Source organism: Xiphophorus hellerii, chromosome 9 (assembly GCF_003331165.1).
Source record: "Xiphophorus hellerii strain 12219 chromosome 9, Xiphophorus_hellerii-4.1, whole genome shotgun sequence".
In the NCBI taxonomy this organism is placed as follows: domain Eukaryota; kingdom Metazoa; phylum Chordata; class Actinopteri; order Cyprinodontiformes; family Poeciliidae; genus Xiphophorus; species Xiphophorus hellerii.
Window position 1 is genome coordinate 2191840 of NC_045680.1, and position 25132 is coordinate 2216971.

General features: G+C 36.2%; 2 protein-coding genes across 2 annotated transcripts in view; both read left to right on the forward strand.

Annotated features, from left to right (window-relative positions):
• Positions 1-20053, forward strand: part of col24a1 (collagen type XXIV alpha 1 chain) — an 83796-nt gene extending 63743 nt beyond the window's left edge. Inside the window, exons 33-60 of the mRNA XM_032572380.1 lie at positions 244-297; positions 426-479; positions 698-751; positions 3361-3414; positions 3921-4028; positions 4739-4792; positions 5224-5331; positions 5516-5569; positions 5774-5827; positions 5969-6025; positions 6615-6668; positions 7288-7341; positions 7494-7547; positions 8215-8268; positions 8915-9022; positions 11341-11448; positions 11575-11682; positions 13183-13236; positions 13341-13403; positions 13828-13881; positions 13999-14034; positions 14741-14776; positions 15050-15076; positions 15542-15607; positions 16458-16629; positions 17592-17701; positions 17851-18081; positions 18717-20053. Of these exons, the coding sequence (XP_032428271.1) occupies positions 244-297; positions 426-479; positions 698-751; positions 3361-3414; positions 3921-4028; positions 4739-4792; positions 5224-5331; positions 5516-5569; positions 5774-5827; positions 5969-6025; positions 6615-6668; positions 7288-7341; positions 7494-7547; positions 8215-8268; positions 8915-9022; positions 11341-11448; positions 11575-11682; positions 13183-13236; positions 13341-13403; positions 13828-13881; positions 13999-14034; positions 14741-14776; positions 15050-15076; positions 15542-15607; positions 16458-16629; positions 17592-17701; positions 17851-18081; positions 18717-18863 (2187 nt within the window). The 3' untranslated portion in view covers positions 18864-20053. The remainder of the gene's footprint in view (positions 1-243; positions 298-425; positions 480-697; positions 752-3360; positions 3415-3920; positions 4029-4738; positions 4793-5223; positions 5332-5515; positions 5570-5773; positions 5828-5968; positions 6026-6614; positions 6669-7287; positions 7342-7493; positions 7548-8214; positions 8269-8914; positions 9023-11340; positions 11449-11574; positions 11683-13182; positions 13237-13340; positions 13404-13827; positions 13882-13998; positions 14035-14740; positions 14777-15049; positions 15077-15541; positions 15608-16457; positions 16630-17591; positions 17702-17850; positions 18082-18716) is intronic.
• Positions 20054-21623: 1570 nt separating this feature from the next.
• The window catches only part of znhit6 (zinc finger HIT-type containing 6), a 29707-nt gene continuing 26198 nt past the window's right edge, over positions 21624-25132 (forward strand). The window contains exons 1-4 of the mRNA XM_032572979.1: positions 21624-21808; positions 22129-22194; positions 23856-23962; positions 24543-24628. Coding sequence (XP_032428870.1) covers positions 21693-21808; positions 22129-22194; positions 23856-23962; positions 24543-24628 — 375 coding nt within the window. The 5' untranslated portion in view covers positions 21624-21692. The remainder of the gene's footprint in view (positions 21809-22128; positions 22195-23855; positions 23963-24542; positions 24629-25132) is intronic.

Below are 25132 nucleotides of genomic sequence, written 5' to 3' on the forward strand. Positions count from 1 at the left end.
ACAAAGGCATGTTTTAAGATGGGAACATTGAGAAAAGCTAGAGGCTCTGGTAATGTAATGAGTCTTATCTTGTTTTTGGACAATGTTCAGCATCTTTATTCTCAGATCTCAAGCTGCTTTTCTCAAATAACTTCTTTTTTTTCATGTTGTGTTCCTTTATCATCACAAAGGAAACATTTTATTCATTATCAAAAACATCTATGAAGTATCAAATGACCATTTTTCTTTATTGGATGTTCGTAGGGACCGAAAGGACCAACTGGGGAGCCTGGATCCAATGGAGAGCAGGGACCTGAAGTACTTCAACATAACTTTTTATGACAAATAGTTTGTCTTTTACTTGACATTGACTTTAAAATCAGCATTGTTATAACTCCCTAAACATTTTTGTGCACTTCCTTCCTCTTCTTGTGTATTTCTTTTAGGGTGTTCCAGGTGTAGAGGGAGGACCAGGTGCCATCGGAGAGCCAGGGTTAAAGGTTAGCAAAACATCGAAACATTTTTACATCTTTTAAAACCGTAAAAGCTGCAATCAGAAATGTGTAAACTTAAGTTTGTTCAAGGAAACACTGTTACCTGTTTAAAAAGAAAATATATATATATTTTAATGACTATGAATGTTATGAATGCTGACACATGTATATTTAGTGTGTTTGATGAGCAGACAGTCATGTGTCGTCTCTTGCGTTTACTGTAGGGGGATGTTGGACTTCCAGGACCTGAAGGGGAACAGGGACATGAGGGAATCAGAGTGAGTGATTAAAAATTATGTATTTGATGTTCTCCTTTCATATGTCTTCAGATCATGCTTAATATTCTGTGTATGAAATATTTATACACATGCTTTTTTTTAAAGACACCAGTAAAGAATAACCTTACGCCTGCATTGTTTCTCAAATCCAGCAGGGGGAGACTTATCTGCCTGCCAGCAAAAAAACAACTTTCCGTTTCTAATTTCATAAACAATGTCAGTTAACATCTTTTTCATTATCTTGTGATGCTCATCAAAAATGTTAGACAAGGTTTACAATAGCTCTTCCACAGATGTTTAGCTGCTGACTGTAAAACATCAGTCCCTTAAATAACAGTTCAACATATGTTATCCATATGTTATTGTGACATAGAAAAGTATTTTCTTAGGACTGTTGTTTTTTCATGGTGGAGTGATTTGGAGTTATAGCAAAGCTATAAAACTTAAGAGATTTTATCAAAACAAATACTGAATAGATAATATAACATTTTATGTGGATTCTTTTTAATCCATGCTGTCATGGGTACATACCAATAAATTACACTACTGAAAAGGCACTTTTTTTTCATTAATTTAATATAAAATTTTCCATGTAGCATAAATCTCTACAGCTATCTTGGACACATGTGTGTGACTTGACTGTTGAAGTTGCTGTCCACACCTTATAAATGTGTCCTAAAGCCGGCAAAGTCGTTGCTTCACAATTCTTGCTCATCACACTTTTTCTTCCACTCGGCTTTCTATTATTATTATTTCATATAGCAATTTCTGAACAACTAACTTCTAAAACAATGATCTTTTATGGCGTAACCCGCTAATGGAGTGTGCTGATGACTGTCTGCTCAAACTTTGAAGTTTTCCACATGATTATGTACTTCATTTGTTATTGATGGAACATTTAACCCCAGAACTATTAAAACCTCTGAAAGATTTAAATTTAAAATGACCAGACACCATTTAACCTCATAGTCATGTTTTTGGACTGTGAGTGGAAACTATAGTGCCCACCCATTCACAGGGAGAACATTCAAACTCTATGTAGAAAGACCCCAGGCTGGGATTCAGACCCAGACTCCGTATTCTGCCCGGCAACAGTGCTGTCACCTGCCCCAGTGCGCATAGCCATGCATTCAAAACCGTTGCTGCTGTATGTTCTGTAGTCATTACAGACAACTCAACTGCTTTCCTAAAAACCCATAATTAATGTGACAGTAATGCCTGTGATGTGTGTAAACATCACATTATTTGATCCAGGTGTGTGGAACCAGAGAAGGAGCTAAAGCATGCAGGATCCCGCCTCTTGAGGACTTCTCCACCTGCTCATTGAGCTCCTATTGCCACCTGCAACAATGCACAGCTCCCGGCCAAAAACAACCAATCAGAGCCAGGAAATCAACACTGCTCAATGTACTAATGGTGGAAAAATGACTTACTGTTCCAGGAAAACTATTTATCCACTGACATTGGTGGCCATGCTAACTACTGTTAGCATTCATGGTGGGCTATGTACCAGATGTAGCATAGCAGAGATCCAGGGGAATGGATGAACATGAGAATGATTGACAGCACTAAGACCCTCCTCCTGGCTCTGGTTGGTTGCTTCTGTATTTCTGCCGAGAAGACAGAGGAGCTCAATATAATGCAGCTTTGAAGACATGAAAAATATAATATTAAATGCATTCAGTTCTTTATCTGTTTTTATCTGTGCCAAGCAAAATTATATGTGCAGTAAAACTTAAAACAATAAATAAAAAGAAACCACAAATTATACTGAAGTGACAATCAGAAGTCATCTGAGTGCAGTTGTCTTAGTTAAAGCATATATTATGAAATCTTAATTCTGTCCTAGTCTTCCCTTTCTCTCTCTGCCCTTCCACCTTTCAAGCTACTGTTGAATAAAGGCCACTAGTAGAGTATAAACCTTTAACATTTTTTACATCTAAACAAGCGTTAGGATATACAACAATCTAAGATCAAGAGTTCATGACTCAGACCGTAGTCACATAAAATCTGCTACTGACTCACTAAAACAGAGTGTTTTCCTTGTGTGTCCCAGACAGCTGCAGTCGTTCACCACAGAGACGTCCTTGTGCAGATTGTGCTGTGAATGTCTCATTGCTGACTCACTAATGGACTGAACATCTTAAGTGAAGTTTTTACAGTGCACATTAATAATGTTCAAGTGCTGTGATGTTCAAAGCACTGTGTTAGACTGCTGAGGCTCTGTGGACATAATATGTCAAAGTGCCACAGAAAGTAAAGGTGTTTTATCCTCTTTTATGTCTCAATGTATCTAAAGTCACGGAGGCTTTAGAGAGAAATGACAGTATTGGTCTATTAGAAACCAGACATTTGCACTTATCAGTTATTCTGAAGACAGCTTTGATACTGTTCAGTTAAGAAAAACAGTTGTACTGTTAAGTTAATGTTCTGGCACCACAATAAAGACGATGCTTACTATCCTAACTGTTCTTCTGAAATACACATTTAGTAAGAAACATGCTTATGTAAGCAGTCTTTTTTTTATTTTTCTTGCATTGTCTCTGATTTAGCTGGTAGATCTCTTCAAGAAAAAAAAGTTTTTGTTTCAAACTGTAATTCACTCACAGGGTCCGCCTGGCCCCCCAGGAGAAGATGGCCCACAGGGGAAAGATGGAGCGAAGGTAAGAACAGAAAATCTTTTTTAAAGACTATTTAAAATGTTTTTAATAAATTTGAGAGTTTAGATTAAAGCTAAACCTGTTTAGATTTGGAAAAATAATCCATTTAATTCCAAATCTTCTAATAGAATTTCAAAATCTTATAACAAAATGAATATTCAGTTGTTTCTGTAGCTTTTTTTAAATTTTTTCTTTAATTTTGAATGGAGTCAGTTGGAGCACAAAACAGGATTACAAGCCTCCTACACATGCCCGAAAAGTTTGGAGAAGTATAATATTTGATTAATATATTTTCCAGGTTTTCATAAGTATGGAAAAAGAAAATATGAATAAATATTTAGACTTCCAAAGCCATCCATCCCTCCATCCAAAAATAGGCTAAAAACAACAACGTATTCTGGAAAGTTGGGTTTGGAAACTATGGGATTTCTGCATGAAAAACATGAATCTTACTTGTCACCTCACCCACCCTGGGTATGTGTTTCACTCTTTGTCTCTGAATCTTTCAGGGTGACCCTGGTGAGCGTGGTCCTTTGGGGGAGCCTGGGGACAAAGGACTTGAAGGAGATCCAGGGCCCCAAGGACCAGCAGGAATACCTGGGAAACAGGGCTTTCGCGTAAGCGCCTTCCAAAATTTAATGTCAGATTTTAAAATTACATATAAATCATGCTCATAATTAATCATGGCAGAAGAAAAACAGTTCAGTGCATTGGCACTGTTGCCTTCCAGTGATAAAGTCCTGGGTTTGAATCCCAGCTTTAGCTGTTAGGTTGATTTTTGTCAGCACTGGAAATGAGCATCAGCACTCTCCTGACGCTGGATCAGCAGATAGATTTAATGGATGGATAGTTTCATTTATTCCAACACAAAGATGTAGTATTTTAACAGTAGTGTGTAAAACAAATGGCAGCTTGCAGTTTGAGATACAATGCAGCTAAGTCTTGTGTGTTTGAGGACAACTGACAATCTTCCCTAAACAAAGACTTTTATGATGATACATTCATGAATTCTGATGTTCTGCCACTAAAGCATCAAGGTCGTTATAAAGCAATACGAGATGTGATGTGGTTTATATAGTGTCAAAAATTACATCAGTCATGATAATAATATCACTGACGCAATTGTTTTCAGTAAATGCAACCAGATTACAAGCTTTGATGAACTTTTTGGTTGTTTTCTAAAACAAATCCTTCTGAGTTCCTTCACAAAAGGAAGTGCCTAAATTATAAAATCCTCTCAGGCAGTTAAATCAGGGGTTGACATACAGCAGTCCAATCAGTTGTGCCACTAAGCATAAAAACATGTTTTATTTCATGTTGTTGAAAGGGCCCAGAAGGAAAACTTGGCCCTCCAGGGAACAGAGGACGCCACGGAAAGAAGGTTAGGATCTTCCATATTTAAAAGCACCTTGCAAAAATGTACCGTACTGTTACCCTAAGTAATAAGAATCTATAGAGCGGGTTGTGGATTTGTGTGTCAGTAGTTGAGATGTCTTTCACCCTACGGCAGGCCTTTTGGGTAATGTCTCCACCAGTTTTCACCCTCGGAAACTGATATTCTTCTGCTTCTCTTCAAAGTCCAATTTTTGAGTCTCTTACTTGATTTACTGTTTTATATGCACATGTTTTTTTCTGTCCCACTGATTGCTTGTTCTCTTGTTTTTAAAAAAAAAAAAACAGTTTGAAATAAATAAATGAATAATATGACCTATCCCTGATCAAAATGTAAAAGGTGAATTTCTTTCCGTCTCCTTTTTATTCTATCCTGTGCCATTTTTTCCAACCATAAACGGATCTTTTGGATATTTGCAGGGAGAGAGGGGCCCTCCAGGTCTTGCTGGTGAGATTGGCTCTCGAGGGGACATCGGCCAACCGGGCGAGGCAGGGCTGAAAGGGGCCCGGGGAACTCGAGGCCCTTCTGTTAGTTCAAATTTGTTCTACTTTTCCGTTTGCTTTGGATTGCCTTAAAATCAAACTAAAACTACTGTAGATGGAAACAATATCATTGAATATGAGTTGAAAGCTAAATTAGTGAGAGTCACTATGGTGTTTGAGTAAAATAAAACAAAAGCTTTATGTAGTTATTTGATTTTTTTTTTCTCAGGGTCAGCCAGGAGTCATGGGGCTTGAAGGGCAACCAGGACTGTCAGGATATCCAGTGAGTTTTTCATGTGTATTATATTACAAAACACTTTACACTTCAGAAATACTACATGATCAGAGTCATAAGGATATTTTTGAGTTGAGAACACCAGTCCTCAAATTAGAGAACATTATTAATGATAAAATATCACATTTGATTTATATAGGACAGCCATTTATGTTTATTATGTATAACTAAGACAACTTTTGTCTTTCATAGGGGCACCCTGGCAAACCTGGGCCCATTGGACCACCGGGACCCAAAGGTGAAAAGGTAATATGATCTAAATTAGCTATCCAAATTAAAATACTTCCAAAGAATTTAAAGGTGTTTAAGTGTGAAAATGTATTGGCTTGAGTTGTTGCATAGATTGTGACTGTGACTGTGACTGTGTGCTCCTGCGATGCATCCCAGGGTTATCCAGGCGAGGACAATAAGACTCCGGGACCACCAGGGCCCTTAGGTGAACCAGTAGGTCTTGCTTTCCTTCAAACTCTGCTTTTTATGCAATTTTTACTCTGCCATATAAAAAAAAAAAATGTTTTTATCTTCCATAAAAACACTTATACTTTAGGAAAACTGCAGTGTTCTCTTTTTATTTTCCTTGCATTGCATTTATTTCCTGTGCATTAGTTGTTATACTGAGATCTACTGTTGTGTCAAATGGAAATTTGTTTAGTAAAAAGTCATGAGGCCTTTCAGCTTTGGTTGTGGCAAAAATAATCCAATATAATTTCAAGACATAATAGAAAACGTCCTATTTTCATCACAAAAAAATAAGACTATAACAACCTTACTCTGGAATTAATAAATGGCAACCTTATTTTTAGGATTTACAGTGCAGAGTATGATCATTAAAGTGGGAGTCACTTCTTTGATGAAGCTGAACAAGTACTGTATGTTGTACTTGTTCAACATACAGTACTTGAACAAGTACTGTTCAAGTACTTGTTCAAGTACTTGAACAGTACTTAACTATGTTCAAGTAGGATTGCAGCCAAGGAGAATCAAGCCAATGTATTGCACATGCTTTCATGTAGCTGCATGATTGTCTACTCAGGGGCCTCCAGGAGAGCGTGGGGAACGCGGGGAGCCAGGAGACGAAGGATACAAGGTTGGTAAAACCACAAAAACAATGCTGTGTGTTATAGTACAGGGCAAGGCTATAATAAATGCTAGTTTTTCTTTGTTTTCTTTGAGAGGTTTAGACATTTATATTTAACCTGTAAGTGAAGTGAGAAACTGTGTTCACTGATTTCAAACACTGATTCTTTCTCTGTTTGTTTGTGCTGCTTTCACGTGATCTCATAAATATAATAGTAATCTGTCATTGTAAGTGATAGATTAAGATTAATCTAACTAAGCAAATCAAAATATATATATATATATAAAATGCAACAAATATATATTAAAAAATAATGTATTATTTTCTTTAAAATGATTTGCAATAACATTTTTTTGTGGAAAGTTGACATACAAATATAAATATCTTTTAACATTGTTTTACTAAAATTTACTAAAGTCGCTGAAAATGTGACCAAAGTTGCCTTATTGTGTTATTAGATAAAAAATAAATGAACAATTATACAGTACTATTTACTCTAGTGACATTGTGGCAGATGGCATCGAACATGCAGCAACATTCCTTCAATCCAGAAAAATTAGTATCTAGTTTGAGTATTTAAAGTTGATTCGAAAAGCATATGATCATGTCTCAAATACCAATCTTCCAGGGTCATGTTGGTGTGATTGGACCTCGTGGCAGAATTGGACCACCCGGCCCACCGGTGAGTCAACAGACTCAAGCCTCTAATGGAATTAGCAGTATAAACAGAGTTTTATTCCATTACCTACTGCTCTAAAATATCACATTAACACAATTTTGATACGGATAATAAGTTTTATTGGTTGTAAGTGTTTATATTCTTGCATGGTGAAGGGACTACCTGGCCAGCCTGGAGAAGCAGGAGTTAAAGGAGGAAAAGGGCCTCCAGTGAGTCACTGCACATATTTTACTTGCACATTTAAAGTGTAACATATGTAACTTAAAAACAACTTGAAAACAAGATTAAAAAGTGTCCAGACTCTCAATTCAGAGATGTTCTAAGCTACACAATGTCATCAGACAAGCAACTAGGTAAATAGTTTGTCGTCGCCACTTATTTACCTGTTATTTTCTCTTTACCTGTTGGCTTCGGTTCAGTCTCTTTTTGTGAGGAACACTAAAAGCAACATCTGCTGCCATCTGTTAGTAACGTTCATCATTTGGTCTGACATGAAAACACTGGAGACTTTGTCTGGTTTCCTGTTTATGCCTGTTTCAAATTAAAACCTTTAGTAAACCATACCATGTTGGAAACCTCTGAAGCTACAAATAACTTCAGAGGTATTTTGTCTTTCTGGATATGACTTCTGTGTAATTATCTAGTGTGAAAGTGTGATATTGCTGTTTAATTTTTTAGTATTCAAATTTTTTATTATTTTATGATTTGAGAAAAAATTCCGCTTGACACAATGACTTGTTTACAGATGTTTATTCCATGTTTTCCTGACAGAATAGTTGAAATATACAAACACTGCACGACTTAAGTTGCTTGAAAGTCTTGTCCTCTACATTGACTTTTATTTGTGCCTTACATTTCCTGTTTTTCACATTTTAGGGCTCAGCTGGAAAGAAAGGAGTGAGGGGTCTGAATGGAGCCCCTGGTGCTGAAGTGAGTGTCACATTACATCAAACAATTGTCTGGTTTAGACAGAAACTACTGCAACATTTTTACTGCTGTGTAAATTTCATATATTTTTTAATAAAAAACAACTTTGCCTGCTGAAAAAGCCAGATACTATTTTATTTTACTCTGCACTGAGCAGCGATGGAAAGCATGCCTTCTGAAGAGACTGTGGCTTGAGTGAGAAATATTTTCATTGAAACAATTATGTAAAGGAAATTAACAAAACCAAGCTTTCAAGCTTCTCAGTGTTAAGTAATGAAGCTTTTTTAGCAAATGATTAAAGAAGGATACCTAGTCCCATTCACTTTGGAACAAAACTTAAAATTAAATTTTAGGTTTTCAAATATAGCTTTGGAGTGTCCATACAGCAAAAATACGACTTATTTTTTAAGGTTTATTTTAATCTTAAGACTCCAGACACTGATGTGTGTCCCAGTGTAAGAGGAAAAAGAAAACTGTTGACACCAGGTGCTTTAACAAGAATGCATTTGGGATTATCATCATATAAGGACAATGTTGGTATGTACAAATGGCCTTCAGCCTGAAAATTACTATAATTTAATTTCCTTTTGGGATCAATAAAGTATTTTTGAATTTGAATTTTTAAATAAGTGATGTTGTAATTCTCCAGGGTCCAACTGGTTTACCTGGGCTCACGGGACTGAAAGGTTATGCAGGTCCAGATGGTCTTCCAGGACTGAGTGGCTTACCAGGTCTGCCAGGAAAACAAGGCCGACAGGTAACAGCTGCATTGCATTGCGGAAGATTATGGCTGTTTGGTTGTGATTAAAGCCTTTAGCATACACAAATGCTACAAACAAGTCTAGAGTGCACAGATGTTGGAGATAACTTCTGACCAGCCTTAAAAGTATGTTTTCACAATCTGGTGGTTTTATAATCTTTGTAAAATAAATTAGTAATTTATTTTACTAATCTTTGAAACTTTTTTCACATTCATATCTTGGTCAGTTTATATTTATTTTGGTTTTATTTTCATTTATTGTCTGTGGCCTTTTATTTTTGCCATTTTTACCTTTAATCATTAATTTTTTTTTAAAATCATAACATTATTTTCTTTTATTTCACTCATTCCTTGTTTAGCACTTTGGTCATTGCCCTTTCTAAAGTGCTTCACAAATGAACTTGGCTTTGCTTGACTTGTTTGATTTTATTGGTCTCACCTGATTGTAGCACTGTGGGTTTATTTCAACATGTCAGCAGCCAAACTGGAGAATTTTATACAGGCTTGGAAAGTCAGGTTCCCTTGTGTGAATTTCATTTACACAACGTCATATGAAAATCTAGTGTGACTAATTCAGGAATCTCTTGCTTTTTTGGTAGTTTATCTCACAGAGTAATGCAGATATTGCATTTTAAGTCATCGTTTTTGGACAGGAATGTGTCATTTCATCACATTACCTATCCAATCAGTGTAATTTTGTTGACGTTTTATTGTATTGTATTTTTTTTTAATTTACCTCCATAAACCTCAGCCAAAGGAACGCAGATGGCCGAACCTAAGAATAGTTTTAATGTGCAAAAACATTGCATAGTCTAGTGAAGAGGATGTTAAAATGTTATGACATGTAATTTAAGTTGAAGTAATATGAGACTGACTTGCCAAGCTCCACAACAACATTGTAAAATTATCACCCAGGCCACGTAGGAGCCTCTGCTGAGCAGTTCCCATTTTTTAATGGCCTAGTGTGTGTTCAAAACCAGATATGCATTGATTTCTAAACAACCCATAAAGCCTATAGCCTCTATACTCAAGAGGGCTTGCATGTTCACATGTGTTTTAATGGCCACTGCCGGAACTGTGGGAATTTTCCTTAGCGTGGGATTTTGCCCAACTCTACATCCAACTGTAAATCAATCATCTTAGTTCTCCACAACATTTTCCATAGCTCCAGTATTCACCATGCATATGCGTGAGAGAGTTGCTGCTCCATCCTAATTAAATCTCAAGAAGTTGAAGGATTACAAAAACACCTTTAACTCCTTTTGGGGTTTCATGACAGCTCTGCAATTTTTGTCTGGTTCTCAACTTGTCAAATCGTCTAAAAGAGATTGAAGAATAGAAGCCGTATCTGGGATGACTGCGAGCTCTGTGTGTTTTCTAATGAGTCTTTCCATTTTGCTTCACCACGCAACAAATGGAGCAGAAAACCACCATACACTACAAAGGAACAACTGTTACTGTTTTAAAATTTTTTAATTAAAGGGGAAAATACTTGGTTTTAGTATTCATTAAGTTTTACTAGCTTTTATGGTGAAGCAGAATTAGACAGTAAGTCATTGACCACTGGTAGAGTTTGTGTGGCACCCTTAAAACTCAAGAAACAGTGTAATCAGAAAATCACGCAACTTTGGTATTTTCTCTCATAACTAACAAGCCCTCCTACCCTACATCAGGACATTTTCTTGCTGTTGTATTGCTACCTTCTTTGTTGCATCTAGCTGTGAAGCAGAAGGCATTGAAGAAGAAAGATACTTGTCGAAAACATGGGTGGAAATTATTTTTGGGTTCATAACGTTTAATACAACAATATGTTTTGTTTTGATCACATATTTAACATTAATTTGCTATTTTATTAGTCTCTTAAAATTAAGTGGCAAATTTCTGATAACTGGTTATGTTGTTGCAGCTGATCACAACAATGATCTTCTTTAACGTTTGTTCTTATTGTCATACATCATGCAAAGAGAAAATTCTGCCTAACCAATAGTTTCTCCCAAATACAATTTTCCCCACATTTAAGTATTATCACTCTGCGTTATTTAAAGATAAGTCTGCCTACATTTATTTATAAGTCAGACCAAATTGCTGTTGATTCCAAAATACTAAAGCTTTTGCCTCAAGACAGGTTGTGTGGAAAAATATCTTCTACTGAAAGTTGGTGATAATCCTGAATTATGGGAAGAAAGAGCAAAGCCAATGTTACTGATTTTGAAATGTTTTTCCAAACATGATTCTTACCTTATATTCAGATGTTCTTCTTCAAGTTGCCAGAAGCAACTAGCATTTTCTTGATTACACTTCTTGTTCACCTGAAGGGTCAACGAGGCTTGTTGGGCCCAGAGGGCCCTGCTGGGCGTCCAGGTTCCAGGGGAGAAATTGGACTTCCTGGAGCACCTGGAGAGAGCGGACCACCTGGTCAGAAGGTGAGAAGAACTAGGACGGGAGGAAAAAATAGAAAAAAGCTAAATTATCTGAAGTTGGTGTTTTACATTAAATTAAATATTTTTTTAAATAAATTTGTGAATAAATGACACTTTATAATAATTTAGGGAGAACTCGGCCTGCTTGGAGACAGGGGAGCTCCTGGATCCAAAGGCGTAGAGGGGTCGACAGGTGACCAAGGCAGGAAAGGTGATCCAGGACCTAAAGGACAACCAGTGAGTGGAAACTCCACATAGATACGACCCAAAGCTGTATACAGAACCCCAAATGTTTCTTTCAAGGGTGCTGTGCAGTTTAGAAACTTTAACATGAAAATCTACCTTTTGGCAGATTTTTACCTTCATCCGATTTGCATATTTTATCACCTTTTTTCCTGATGTGTATTTAAATTTCTCTAATTGTTATTCAAATATCAAGAATGTACATTGCTCCCTAAAGATGCAAAAGATAATTGCAAATTAAGAACTAAAGTGATTAGGTAAATGGGGCTTACACTTTAATTTATGATACAACAAAATAAAATTAATATCGCAAGAATTCTATGAAAGACAAAAAGAAAAAATAGAAAATGTCTAAATAATAGATACACTCTAGGACACAAACAAATGATTGATAAGAATTGCAATATACTGAAAGATGAAAGCATGACTGGGGAGCTGGAACCAAATGGGACAGAAAAGAGAAGCAGGCTCAATCATATTAAATATGAAAAGGAATCTTTACACAATGTAGGTGGAAAAATGATTACAAAATAAAGTTCTTTGGGCTACGTGACAGAAAGACGCACAACACAAACTAAAACCAAGCAGAATCTCCCAAAATAAAGGACACATGAAAACTGATCAGAATAAAAACATAACGGCATAATCCACCAACCGTACCACATTAATCTGGATAACTGATACCATCCTTGGAATGTTCTCGTAGACCAGGATTATAAACCGGCTTCTTTCCTAAACGTCTCTCCAAATATAACTTCAGGCTGTATGTAACTGATATGTATTTAGTCAAAATATCTGTGCCTGATGCTTTTCCAGCCTGGATAGAGCACCAAATTATTTGGGCGAGAACTGAAATGGAAACATTCCATTTGAAAAGTTATGTAAGAGCAGCATGCTGCAGTGTCCTGAAAAAAAAGGTGCTCCACTTATGTAACTCCCTCAAAAAAAAAAAGAGAATGAGAGAAAGGAAACAGTACTCAGTCCCCCCATCTCCCCTCTTTCCACTCGTTATCTCCACTGACATTTCTAAAACAGAGGGGGGATTTTTACCCCTGGGTCAGATTCCTTTACACTTCTCAGTGAATGCAGTTTCCCAGCCAAAGACGCTGGTTTGAAAACGGAGCTCTCCAAAGGATGTGAAAGACTGGCTGTACAAACATGCCACTAGAAACACCTGGGAAGCAGACAGACAGAAAAAGATGCAGACGTTCCCCCTGTGTGCGGGGTGTGCGTGTGTGTGTGTGCGTGGGGGATTTGGGTGTGTGTGTGTTTCTTGAAAGTTACGTGGAGGGTTGTTGGGGCTACTGTAGATCCAGACACAAAAGCAATATCTGTTCAAGTTCTTCCAAAATAGACACAAAGGGAATTTTTTGTGGGATATTGAATGCATTGCTTTGAAACGCTTTGAAGCATGACATAAAATCATAAACACTATGCATGTTCTTATTTTTTTCATATGTCTTTTTGGGGTCACTGATATTTTTGTGTCTGCAGGGAGAGACTGGAGATTTGGGAATGGTTGGGTTACAAGGCTTTCCTGGGCCAAAAGTAAGAAACATTTCAGTTGTGCAATTATAATGAAGCATAATAAAATATATATACTAGAAAGAAACATATTGATGACATTATTATTTATTTTTGCCTGGAAACAGGGCCCAAATGGTGACTTGGGACTGAGAGGCATCCCAGGCCCTAAAGGGCCTGTAGGTTCTTTGGTGAGTTATAAACTGTGAATGTTGATTTTCTCTCATTTGACACATAATATCAAAGTTTAATAGTAAAAGGTTGTCTTCAGTGCATTTTTAAAAGATCTGTGTCATTTCCATTTTGTTGCTCTAGTTAAAATTATGTTTTTACATTTAATTTTAGTTTTAATATGAGACCTAGTATAACCGAATATCTACTCTTATATTACTTGCGTGAGTATTAACAATCAATCAAGTTTTATTTGTATAGCACCTTTTAGCAACAAGGCATTTCAAAGTGCTTGTATTACAAACAATAAGATAATTTTTGGGACATAAATGGGTACGCAAAATACATGCAAATAATTTTTTAAATTAAGGCTAATGATAAAAATATTGTTTTGTAATTGCATTGGCAATTTGTGTTGATGTACAAATTTATTTCACCTTTCAGGGATTTGCTGGACCTGTGGGCCCTGAAGGAATGATTGGTCCACTAGGAAAACCTGTACGTTTAAACTTGTCTAGAGTCATTGCTACACATTTTATTTGCCTTTCATAAAATCAGCTTAGTGCAATGTGTTTGAAGTTAAAGTGAAAGGTTATTTTTTTTAACCTGCTTTAGGGCCCAAAGGGTCTAAAAGGAAGCAATGGTGAAGTGGTGAGTATCTTAAGTTTGTGAAGTTTGTGCTGCTCAAAATATATTGTTGTTTTGTAAGATGAAGGCGTAGATGGCAAAAAAGTATTCAGTTGTAAAGAGACATAGAAGAAAGCTTTAGCAATCTAACTACTATACATGACTTGTCAGAAATATAGCTCTTACTTCAAAAATCATGGAGCAAGCCTAAGAGTCTCTTGTTTTTCACAAAGCATTTGGCTTCTCATTTTAGACCTCTGGAAATTTTACATGTGCATGAAGGACAGTGACACTGACACTCCAACGTCTTCTGGTTTACGAATAGTTCATTTGTTGTTCCTAAACATCCTGACCAATTTCCACTCATTGGAAGTGAATGTTCTGGCCAAGTGATTCAACTTGGACACTGTTTGTTACAACAGTAAAATGGTTCTAAACACCAGGTCCTAAACTGGTTTAGGAAAAACAAATCAAGTGGATATTAACCCTCCTGCAGTCTTAAGAGATGGAATCATTTGGATCCCACAAATATTTTACGTTGTGTGTGGTCTCACTGACCCCGCGTGCGCTTTTACAAGGTTTTTTTTATGTGTGTTGTTTCGGGAACTGACGGTCTTGTTTTGAAATTAGGTATTGTTTATGAAAACATAATAAAAGAATAAAATTAATGTAACATTGATAATAATCATGAGTGTATGTAAATTCTTTATACTTTATGGTACACTTTCAGGGGCCTCAAGGACCACATGGAAGTCCAGGACCACAAGTAAGTCTTTACTTCAATATGACATGTCCATCAAACAAACACTGTACAGAATATGTTGCATTTAAATGATCTTAAAAGCTGGACTGACATGCATTAAAAATGTTTAATACTAAAAATCATATTTTTAAGTATTTTGTGTTTTGAGATAAAGCTGTTAAATCTATATCTTCTGGTAGTGCCACTTCACAGAGAATATCTTAGAAACTGATCTGATTGGGACCATTTTTTTTTTGCCAGTAACTCGTGTAATCTTAATCTTTTTTTCCTCTTTAGGGACCACCGGGCCCCCCTGGACCCACAGTAAGTGTTTTGTGGCAGGAATGTTTACACAGAGGGTAGTTTGAAAGTATGAAATTCTAAATGCTGAAAAAAATTTGTAACATTTTTGGAGAGGCAACAACTTTATAATGTTCCCATGTCCTGTTAAAATGTGTTCCTTTTTTTCTAGAGTTTTTTCAAAAACGACTAACCAACAAATCATGAATTTCAGAAAATTTTGTCTTGTAGCTCTTGGCAAAGTGAATCATTTATCAACTCCTATTATCTTTACTTCCAGTTTTACTTCCACTTTATCAGATTGCTCACTGTTTATTTAATCAAAGACTATCTGTAGTGTTTATAAAAGATTGTTACTGTTAATTCTGCTCAAATTAATAATGTGAGACTTTGTAGATACAAGCCTTCTACTGTTTTTCTCTATAATTACAGTAGATAGTGACTGTTATGGTTTGAATGTGTCTCATCTTGTTGGTTCTGAATCTACAGAGATACATTTATGATGACTCAGCTCTCCACAGGCAGTCTGACACCAACGCTGCCATCAGGACAGAGGTACATCACATAAAGACTGTTCTCACTATATTATAATATCATTGAAGGATAATTTGTTTTAATCATTATATTCAAAAATTGAAGCTTATAGATATCTTATTTTCAGAGGGATATATTTTAGTTTTTGTGATCATGGTGTAAAGCCCATGAAAACCTAAAATTCGGTTTCTCACGAAGTTAGAGAACTGGTGATAGGACAAATTTAAAAGATTGCTTAATATTGTAGAGCATATGCACATTTTTGGAGATTTTGTTTGAATTACTTCATCAGTGTAGCATTGCATGGAGGCAATCAAGCTGGGGCTCTACTGAAGAAAACCTTATGTTATTATTCCATTTCTTGTTTGCAGTGTTGGGTCTCATGTTTAGATTGTCTGTTGGGTTTTGGTCTTGCAACTCTCCTATTCATGCCATCGTCATTAAAGCAAGTACTGGTCATTTTTGTTCCAGAAGACAGGTGCTAAGTGATGCTAGTCTCCTCCAGGTTGGAGTATTTTATGGAACTGACGATTGGGATCCTGAGCAAGAGCTTTCAAAAGCTTCAACATATTCAAAACAACACTGGCAGGATTCTAAAGAGGGTGTGGGAACAGATAAAGGATTACACATATCTGCTGGACACTTCACTGGTTCCCATCCACTTCCAACAAACATTCTTTCTGTGCAATGAATCTGTATGATAGCATGTAATTTTCCCTTTATGAAAATTCCCTTTCAGATGAAACTCTAGTTTAATGAAGTTCACCTAATACAAATAAATAAGGATGCTATTTTAAAGGATGATTGTAATAGAGGTTTTATATCCTCATTACTCTGTAGTTTGACTCCTTTGTTTGCCTTGCTTAACCAGATCTTTCAGAACATTGAAATGAACCTGCCAGACCAGAACATAGAGATACTGAAGACCCTGCGTTACCTGAGCGGCGTGATTGAGAGCATCAAAAAACCTCTTGGCACAAAGGAAAATCCGGCTCGTGTCTGTAAAGACCTCCTGGACTGTCAGCACTTACAACTCAAAGACGGTAAGTTTTCTGAGTCACATGTTGGACAGATTAGCCAAATTATACAACACACCAGAATAAGATGGACTGCTATCTAAGCAAATGTGTTTTTAGTCTTGATTGAAACAAGCTCAGTTTTTTAGCATTTTGGCAGTTTTCTGGAAGTTTGTTCCAGATTAGTGGTGAATAAAAACTGAGTGCTGCTTTTCCATGTTTAGTTCTGATTCTGGGGAAGCAGAGTATTCTTGGACTAGAAGTCCTGACTGGTCTGGGTTAACAACAGGCCTTTAGGGTAAATTATTTTACAATATATTCTCTGAGCTATAGGGAGCAAGTGGGAGGACTTTAAAACTGAGGTGATGTTTTCTATCTTCCACGAACGTGAGCAGTCGCATTCTGGATCAGCTGCAGCTGTCTAATTGATTTTTTTAGGCAGACCAGTGAAGACACCGTAAAGTAATCAGTTCAACTAAAGATAAATATGTGGATGAGTTTCTCAAGATCTTTGTGGGACATTATTCCTTTAATCCTGGAATTTTATTTCAGCTAATAGAAGGCTGACTTTGTAACTATCTTTATGTGTCTGAAGGCCCAGATGTGAGTCCATCACTACACCCAGATTTCAGGTTTGATCAGTAGTTCTAGCTTTAGCTGGGGCCTTGTCTGCAGTGATGTGGGTGCTTCTCTGATTTTTTGTCATGAAAAAAGAACCTTGATAAATTTGTCTAGGTTCCAATCTTTACCCCTGGTCATGAGAAATTGATCACAATGGAGAGGCCAAGATCTCAGATACAAGTGACTGCAATCAGGTAGGGTGGCTGTATTTAGCCTTAAAGATTGGGTGCGGAACCCAAAGTCCTTCCTTCTTGACATGTTTCCAGGATCCATAATCTTGGATATTCAGACGACACAAAATTTGATGAATGTGAGTGTTGCATCTCTGTGTAATTGAACATTTTCTCCATTTTATTTGGGACTTTTAGATTGGTTCTGGATTGATCCAAACCTTGGCTGCACTTCTGATGCCTTCAAGGTCTTCTGCAACTTTACTGGAGGTGGACAGACTTGTTTACAACCAGTGGCCTCCAATAAGGTATCAGTGAAGAAGTAAAATACTAAACATGTCAATGCTTTGAGCATTAGAAATTAAACTAAATAAATTTTGGTAGCCTGAAAGAGATCTCTTACTATTATCTTTGTGCTTGTGATACTACAGTCATACTTTCTACTCCTTTCTTATAGCTGGAGTTTGACATTGGGAAAGTCCAAATGAAGTTTCTCCATTTATTGAGTTCTGAAGCAAGCCAAAGGATCACATTTCACTGTCTGGGTGATCCAGCCGACAAAACTAAAGAGAAATTCAGCTCCTCAGGATCCATGCAAAGAGAAGACTCCAAACCCTGGTTTATTGGTTGGAATAAACATACATCTAACACACTACTTGAACCACATCTGATTCAGGATGAATGCAAGGTAATGACATGGGTAGAAAGCACATTTTGAATACCAGGTGTAGTTAGCTTAACTCAGTCAGTGGATCTTTTCTCTAAAGGAGAATCATTCAAATGTTTTCTGTAAATCGAATACTAATGGAAAACATTTTAGTGTGAAGTATTTGTGGTTGTACGGTGTCGCACTTGGTGGCACCAAGAAGGTTTTGGGTTCTAATCATGAAACCCAAAACCCAACAACCACAGCAGTTAGACTTGTCCTTGGTTCTGAAAAAATAAGAAAGCACGACATCATAAACTCATTAATAAAAATTTTTAAACAACCAAATCTGTAGAGTATATAGCAAAACAACACTGAAATGGTTAAACAGAAACCAAGAGAAATGACTAACAATCCTACTACAAAAAAGTATCTTAATTAAAGGTTTGATCAAAAGTTGGATTTTCCATGAAAGACTATACCTCTGTCATAAAGTATTATTATTATTATTTGTATTTCAGATGGTTGTTTTTGCACATTTGAACCAGGGATGCTAATATGTGTGGAGGCTGCTTTAGATGAGCTGGGGAAATGGAAAACATTTGGATTGTTGAAGTGCTATAAATCATCTGAACCATAAAAAACTAAATATATTAATCACAGTTTTTTTGTTTCAGATTCAAGATGGCAGCTGGCACCAGTCTCATTTTTTCTTCCACACTCAGGACAGTCGTCAGCTACCTATCATAGACATCCAGGAATTTTCTTCTTCACTGCCTAACCATCGAAAACACTTAGAAATTGGTCCTGTCTGCTTCCTCTGACCCCTACATTGTCCTGTAACTAGCTCTCATAAATCACTCACGCCTACAGATGCTCGAACACACTTTCCTTTCAAAGAGATGCTGCCTCAGCTAGATCAAAGGATGGGTTCAAGGGAGTTGGTAGATTTTATTGAACAGCATTATTGAGACTTTGGAGAGTAACAATTTCCAGGTGCTGAGAACTCAAACTTCATGGAGCATTTGTGCCAGCAAGGAAAAGGAGATCTGTGCTTTCAGATAAATGCATAAAAATGGTTTGCTTGACATTTTTATAGTGCTTTGACTGACTGCATATGGGCTCATGTGTTAATCCTAAACACAGGGAAGGGCCTCCAAATGCAGCAGCCTCTCCATATTCTGAACCTTACACAAAGAGTACACCCAGACCATCCTATGCAGGGGTCAAACCAGAAGGAATGGGCCAGGCTTCTGCACTGGGCACTGTCTAACAAAAGTGTATGGAAGTGCAATAGTGTGTGGATATTATGTAACTGCTTTAAAATGCAAAGTCCCATCTAAGGCAGTATTTTTGATAGCCTTTTTTTTTGTCTTTGGTCTTGCCCAGTTGGACTCTGACATCTTGACCAATGGTGCTCTACCTCTACCTGGTTATTTGCTTTCTAGACTAGTTGCTATTGTCAAACAGTCCTTATAAATGATGTGTTGTATGTACCGGTTACATCAAGATTTTTTGTGTTATACGAGTACTTATGTTGATTTGGTCATTCCTAATTTATGAACCAATTTTTGATAGACGCAGTTTTGTAGCTTTTTCTCTTTTTGGTAGGTCCATGAACGTACCGTTGGTGCTGCAACAACAGACAACAAGTCATCAAAAGTTACTGTGTATATATTGACGGCATATTTTTATTTTTTATTTATAATCTTTTTTTTTATTCACATTGCTGTAGCACAGTAAGTTATACTCTCAGATAAACTGTTTGGCCAATCACAGCTCTGTTATTTATGTCTAAAAGGTACATTTGAGAGTTCATTCCTGTGACTGTTCATCAAATACTTTGTCACATTCAGAGGTTGTTTGCTGACTGGCAGCTATTTTTGGCCAGAGTCAAACAGTCAAAATAGTCTTAACTTATATTATATTATTAAAAGCGTTCTGTGAAGTTTTTGGAGTATAACAATGGATGGAAATGTGTAAATAAATAAATAAATGGTACATTTTATTCACAGATGGTTTGCTGCTTTTTTTCCTTTTTTTTTTTTTTTTTTTGGACAAACTAAAAATATTTGCATGATAATAACTGCCAGTATAAATACCACAGGTTTTAAAGGCATTTCCCAAGTCTGGCAAAATATGGAAAAAATGTGTATCCGTTTTATTTTCAGTATTCTGAACATCTAAAACTACAGTTTTCAACCAGTATGCAGTAGAAGCTTTTCATTTTAAACAATGCATGCACATGGAAAAGTTACATTCGCCCATCAATCTGTCCAAAATCCTTTTATCCACTCATCAATCTATGCACAAATTTGTCCATCCTTAATTAACATCTGAATTTTGAAATATCAAAAATTCATAGTGAACATTTATATATATGAAGTGCATAAAAAGGTCTGCATATTGCCTTTAAGATCTTATGCCTTGTGATGAAAAGCAAAAGAAACACATGATAAATTCTTTTAGAATTTTTGACATTTAGTGCGACCTAGAACCTGGTACAACTGGAAACAAAAAGGAATGTGGGTAGTAATCGATACCACAATTAATCACACCTCACTAAATTGTTACATTAGTGACAATTTAAGTCTTATAACTTGAGATGTGGCTATGTTTAAAACTTGTTTCTCGCCATTCAAATTTTATCACTACACCCCTACTGTCATTTAAGGTTCCTCTGATTAATGTAACATAATGTTCAGCTGTTCTATTTGGACAGTTTCTTAGTCATCTCTAACAGGAAAATATGTGGTTCATCAAAAGGATCTCATTGTTAAAAGGAATCAGAAAATAATTTCCAAGATCATGGAAATCAAGATCTGTAACATAATTAAGAACTGGACGTTTCTCCAAAATGGATGAAAAGATGAGACAAAAATTGCTCCTCAAGCTGCCAAGTGACCTACAGCAATTAAAGAAACTGTAGGATTTAGGTAGTAAAACAGAAGCCTCTGATAGAAGACAGAAACATAAGTTCTTGTCCAAAGTCCAAATAGTCTTGTCCAAATATGTTTGGTGTAAAAGCAACACGCACATCATCAGAGTGGACAGAGAATGCCTTTGAAATTCAGGATTTTGTGCTTTTTACAAAGAGGAGTAGATAAATATTGCCATAACAAGATGTACTAACCTGTTAGAGTCCACCTGAATAAGACTAAAGATTTTAATAAAATCAAAAAGTTCCTCAACAAAGTATTACCTTAAGTGTGTGCACACTAATTCAATCAAGTTGTATTACTGATTTTGTTTATGAGTATTATTCTTATTATTTTAACTTATAAGAACAGGTAGTGGCTCCATTTTGAGACATTTTATTTTCATAAATAGTGATCATCAAAATTCCAGTCATTGGTTGCAAACAAATTATACAGGTAAATCAAGTCTTATTTCACTACAGTTGAGTTAAAAAGTTGAGTTTTTAGTCCATTTAGTCCCATTACCAATGAAATCTTCTGAATACTGTTCAAAATGCGGGACATCTTTGCTGACTTCAACTTGAGATAGTTGCAGATTCTCCTTGCAGACACAAGGGGGCATCAATGAGCGGAATTTTCAACCGGAACTTGTTTCCACGTGCTGAATCGAACGGAAGTAGGTTTGTTTTGATGCCGCCAGCAACCTGAACAACGTGTAGTTGCGTTTTTCTTGCTATGTGCTCAATAATTTTGCAGAAAGTACAAAAAATGTCCAACTTGGAGGGTCACATCGATAACTACTGCCCAGAGGAGGAGCAGAAAAGGACCAAACGGAAGTTGTCTCTCTCAAAGTAGGTAGACATATGAGTCGTCGCTGCTTGAATCGTCAACTTGTGAATTCTAGAGCCTGCTTTTATATTTGTTGTACGGGGTTTAAAGTTGTTCCAAAAGGTTGACACGCTGTCATATACTTATGTGTTTTCACACAGCAGACTATCGTTTCTCTTACAGCTTCGTTTCTCTTACAGATTTGAGTTTAGTTTTTTTTCATTTATGTTCGTTATCACTCCTTTTTTTTATTTTTTTACCCCTTATTAGATTGTTTGTTTTTGTTTTTTTCCCCCCTCCAAAATAAGCCTATATCTTTTCCAATTTGTTTACTCTGGTCTAGTTGTGGAGTTTGTGGATCAGAGGAAGCGAAGTATAGATGTCCTGCCTGCCTCACACACACCTGCAGGTGAGTGGTTCTTCTTTTCTTTAGATAAGGTTTTTTTTTCTGTCAACCGCTTGTTTTCTCATCAAATGTAGACTAAATAGGATTGAAAATACTTTTTTGCTTTTTGATAGTTGATGTTTTCAACTCCTCTATTGTTTTGTCTCTTTAATGCGTCTATGTTAGCTTACCAAGTCTATGTTAAGGTTAACATAGCTTAGTTGTTAAGTTAACCTAGCTTAGTGTATGTACAGGAGATGCACAGCAACATTTCTTGAGGACACATCATAATGTGTACAGACTCTGATGTATGAATTTATCTTTCTTCCATTCTATAGGGCTTTTTATTTGTTTTGCCATATTTTCCCCCAGTGCTGTTTTTATAATATTGTGTTCATGTGTTTCATTTCAGTGGCATAGAAAGACAAAATAAAGAGAAGGTTTGATTACTTTAACAAGAAGGATATTTGAAACTGAAAGTACAACTGACAACATAACCTACATTCTGATAAATTGGGCTGAAAATGGAAAAATAAAAAATAAAAAGATGACACAGAGCTTTGTGAATTCTATGTTATTCGCAAAATATGTTCTCTATTCAGAACAGGATTACATTAGATAATCCCACAAAGTTTTGACTGCACAAAATTCTCAGAAATCCGTTGCATTTCCTCATGTTTAGTTCCATGTTTTTTTTTTCTCAATACACCAGCACATAAGGCATAGTAAGAAGCACTGCAACAGCAATTCAAAAATTATATTAAACATATAAAAAAATAAGTTTAAAAAAAATTCAGCTCAAAGTTTATGTGGGAACAGATATGTTTAAGTACTTACAGTTGTTTTTATATGGGTCCCATTTTATATTGCAAAAAGCAAGTTCTAGATTCTGTATTTTTGGTGTGTAGCAGCAGTTAAATCACATGTTTATTGCTTCCTTTAGAGTTCGGATGTCACATTTAGCTGGAATGACAGATGTAGTTTAATTTCATCAGTGGAAAAGAAGGAAAATGTTGCTATGTTTACCATGAAAGAGTCACTGTAGACTTTGCTAACACCAGCCTATAAAAATCCTGCACCTTTTCATACAGAAATCTAAAATTTATGATCAACTCCTGGCGGTGTTTTTGTTTTTACTGTCTGAACTTTACTTTGATTCACTTCCAGTAACAACTTGCCAATAGAAATGATTCATACTCTGTTCCTAGAGTTCTAGGGATCCTGAAGTATTTATAACCCAACCCTCAAATACAAAATGTCACAGCAGAGGTCATACCTGGAATATTTATTTGGCTAAACAGTCCTACCAAATGTCCTTCCCATTCTCATGGATGCCTGTTGGTTTTGGTTGCTGTTCGGCTTTCTTTATTGCGCCGTTTACTAAAGACACAGTCTCTGTTTGACATGAACCAGATACTTGACTGTGTGTGGAAGTCTGAACACTGTGTGCGCTAGGATTAACTCCCACTGTCACAGATTTAGTCTTATCAGATTCAACCAAAGTACTTGTATACTAATTCATTCCAAAGTAGTAATCCATCTAAGGAAACCATGACACATGCTACAGTTGTCACAGAAGTAATTCCAGTGTCAGAGTTTTAAAATGATATTGTTTGATTTTCATTCTCTTTGTGATTTTTGCTTAGAATAACTAAATTTTCATGTTCTGTATATTTATTTTCCAGTTTGCTGTGTGTGAAGAAACACAAGGATGACTCCGGGTGCAGTGGTGTTAGGAATAAAACAGCTTTCGTGACTTTGTCACATTTTGACGAAATGACACTTCTCAGCGGTGAGAATCTGCTCTGCAAAATATTTTATAAAGAAGACTTTAAGAGAAATATTTACTTAGACAACTTTTCAAAAGTATTTGTACGGTTTGTACCAAATAATTGTAACTTGTGTGGGTTCAGTTTTACCCATGTGTTACTGTTCTCGTACTCACAATTGTGTTTGCATGTGTGTGTTTGGGGTGGATGTGTGTGTTTGGGGGAGTGTTTTTCCAACACATTTATTTTATTGTTTTTAAATCTGTCTTTTTTTCTCTGTTCGGCCTTCTGTTAGTCTCTGTTCCTGGCAGACTTCTCCACATGCTGATGCTGCTACCTCTGTTTTTATTGGGGCTTTGTTTTCTTGTGGAAAATGACTTTTACTTTTACACTTCATTAGCACCAGTTTGCAAATCCAATGAAACATATACTTCTCTGTTATTAGCTTTTGATTTTTTTTTCTCTACAGTGCAGAACTCAGAAAAACAAAATATAAGAACAACTTTTTTTCCAACCATAATAATAACTGGCTCTTTTAGTACTTGGATTGTATTACATATCTACCCTTATATATTTACTGTTTTCCCTTTGCCTGTGATGTAGACTACAGGTTTCTAGAAGATACTGGCAGATTTGCTGATGGCGCCACCAGAGATGAATTCATCCAGGCTCCACGTACAACTTTGAAAGTAAGTCTGTGATTATGCATTCATTTACCACCCTTAACTCTTGCTTTTTTTTATTGGAACACTATCAAAGAATTAGTGTAGGATGTTTGAAAGTTAGGGTTACAAATTTTCCTGAAATATCTCTGTTTTATTTCACAGAACTTGAGACAAATAAATGCTGAGCTTAAATGAACAGTAAATACAGCGTTTTGGGTTGTGGCTGCAGCTGAACAGTAAAATAAAGCAGTGTAGCTCACAACAACTCTTTTTTCAATTGCAGTTAAACCCTCAGAAGCATGAAAATACATGATTAATAAGGATGTATCTATTTTCTGTATTTTACGTTTTATTCAGATTTATTACATCAATGTAATGTTCAATATTTAATGCACTATCTATGATTGCACAAACAGTAAATATTGCTATGAGCTGTAGTAGGGGGGCACCGATCTATTGGGCAGCCGATTGCCTTAATTTTGGGAGATCGGTGATTGGCCGATTTTTACATGTGAAGCCGATCTTATC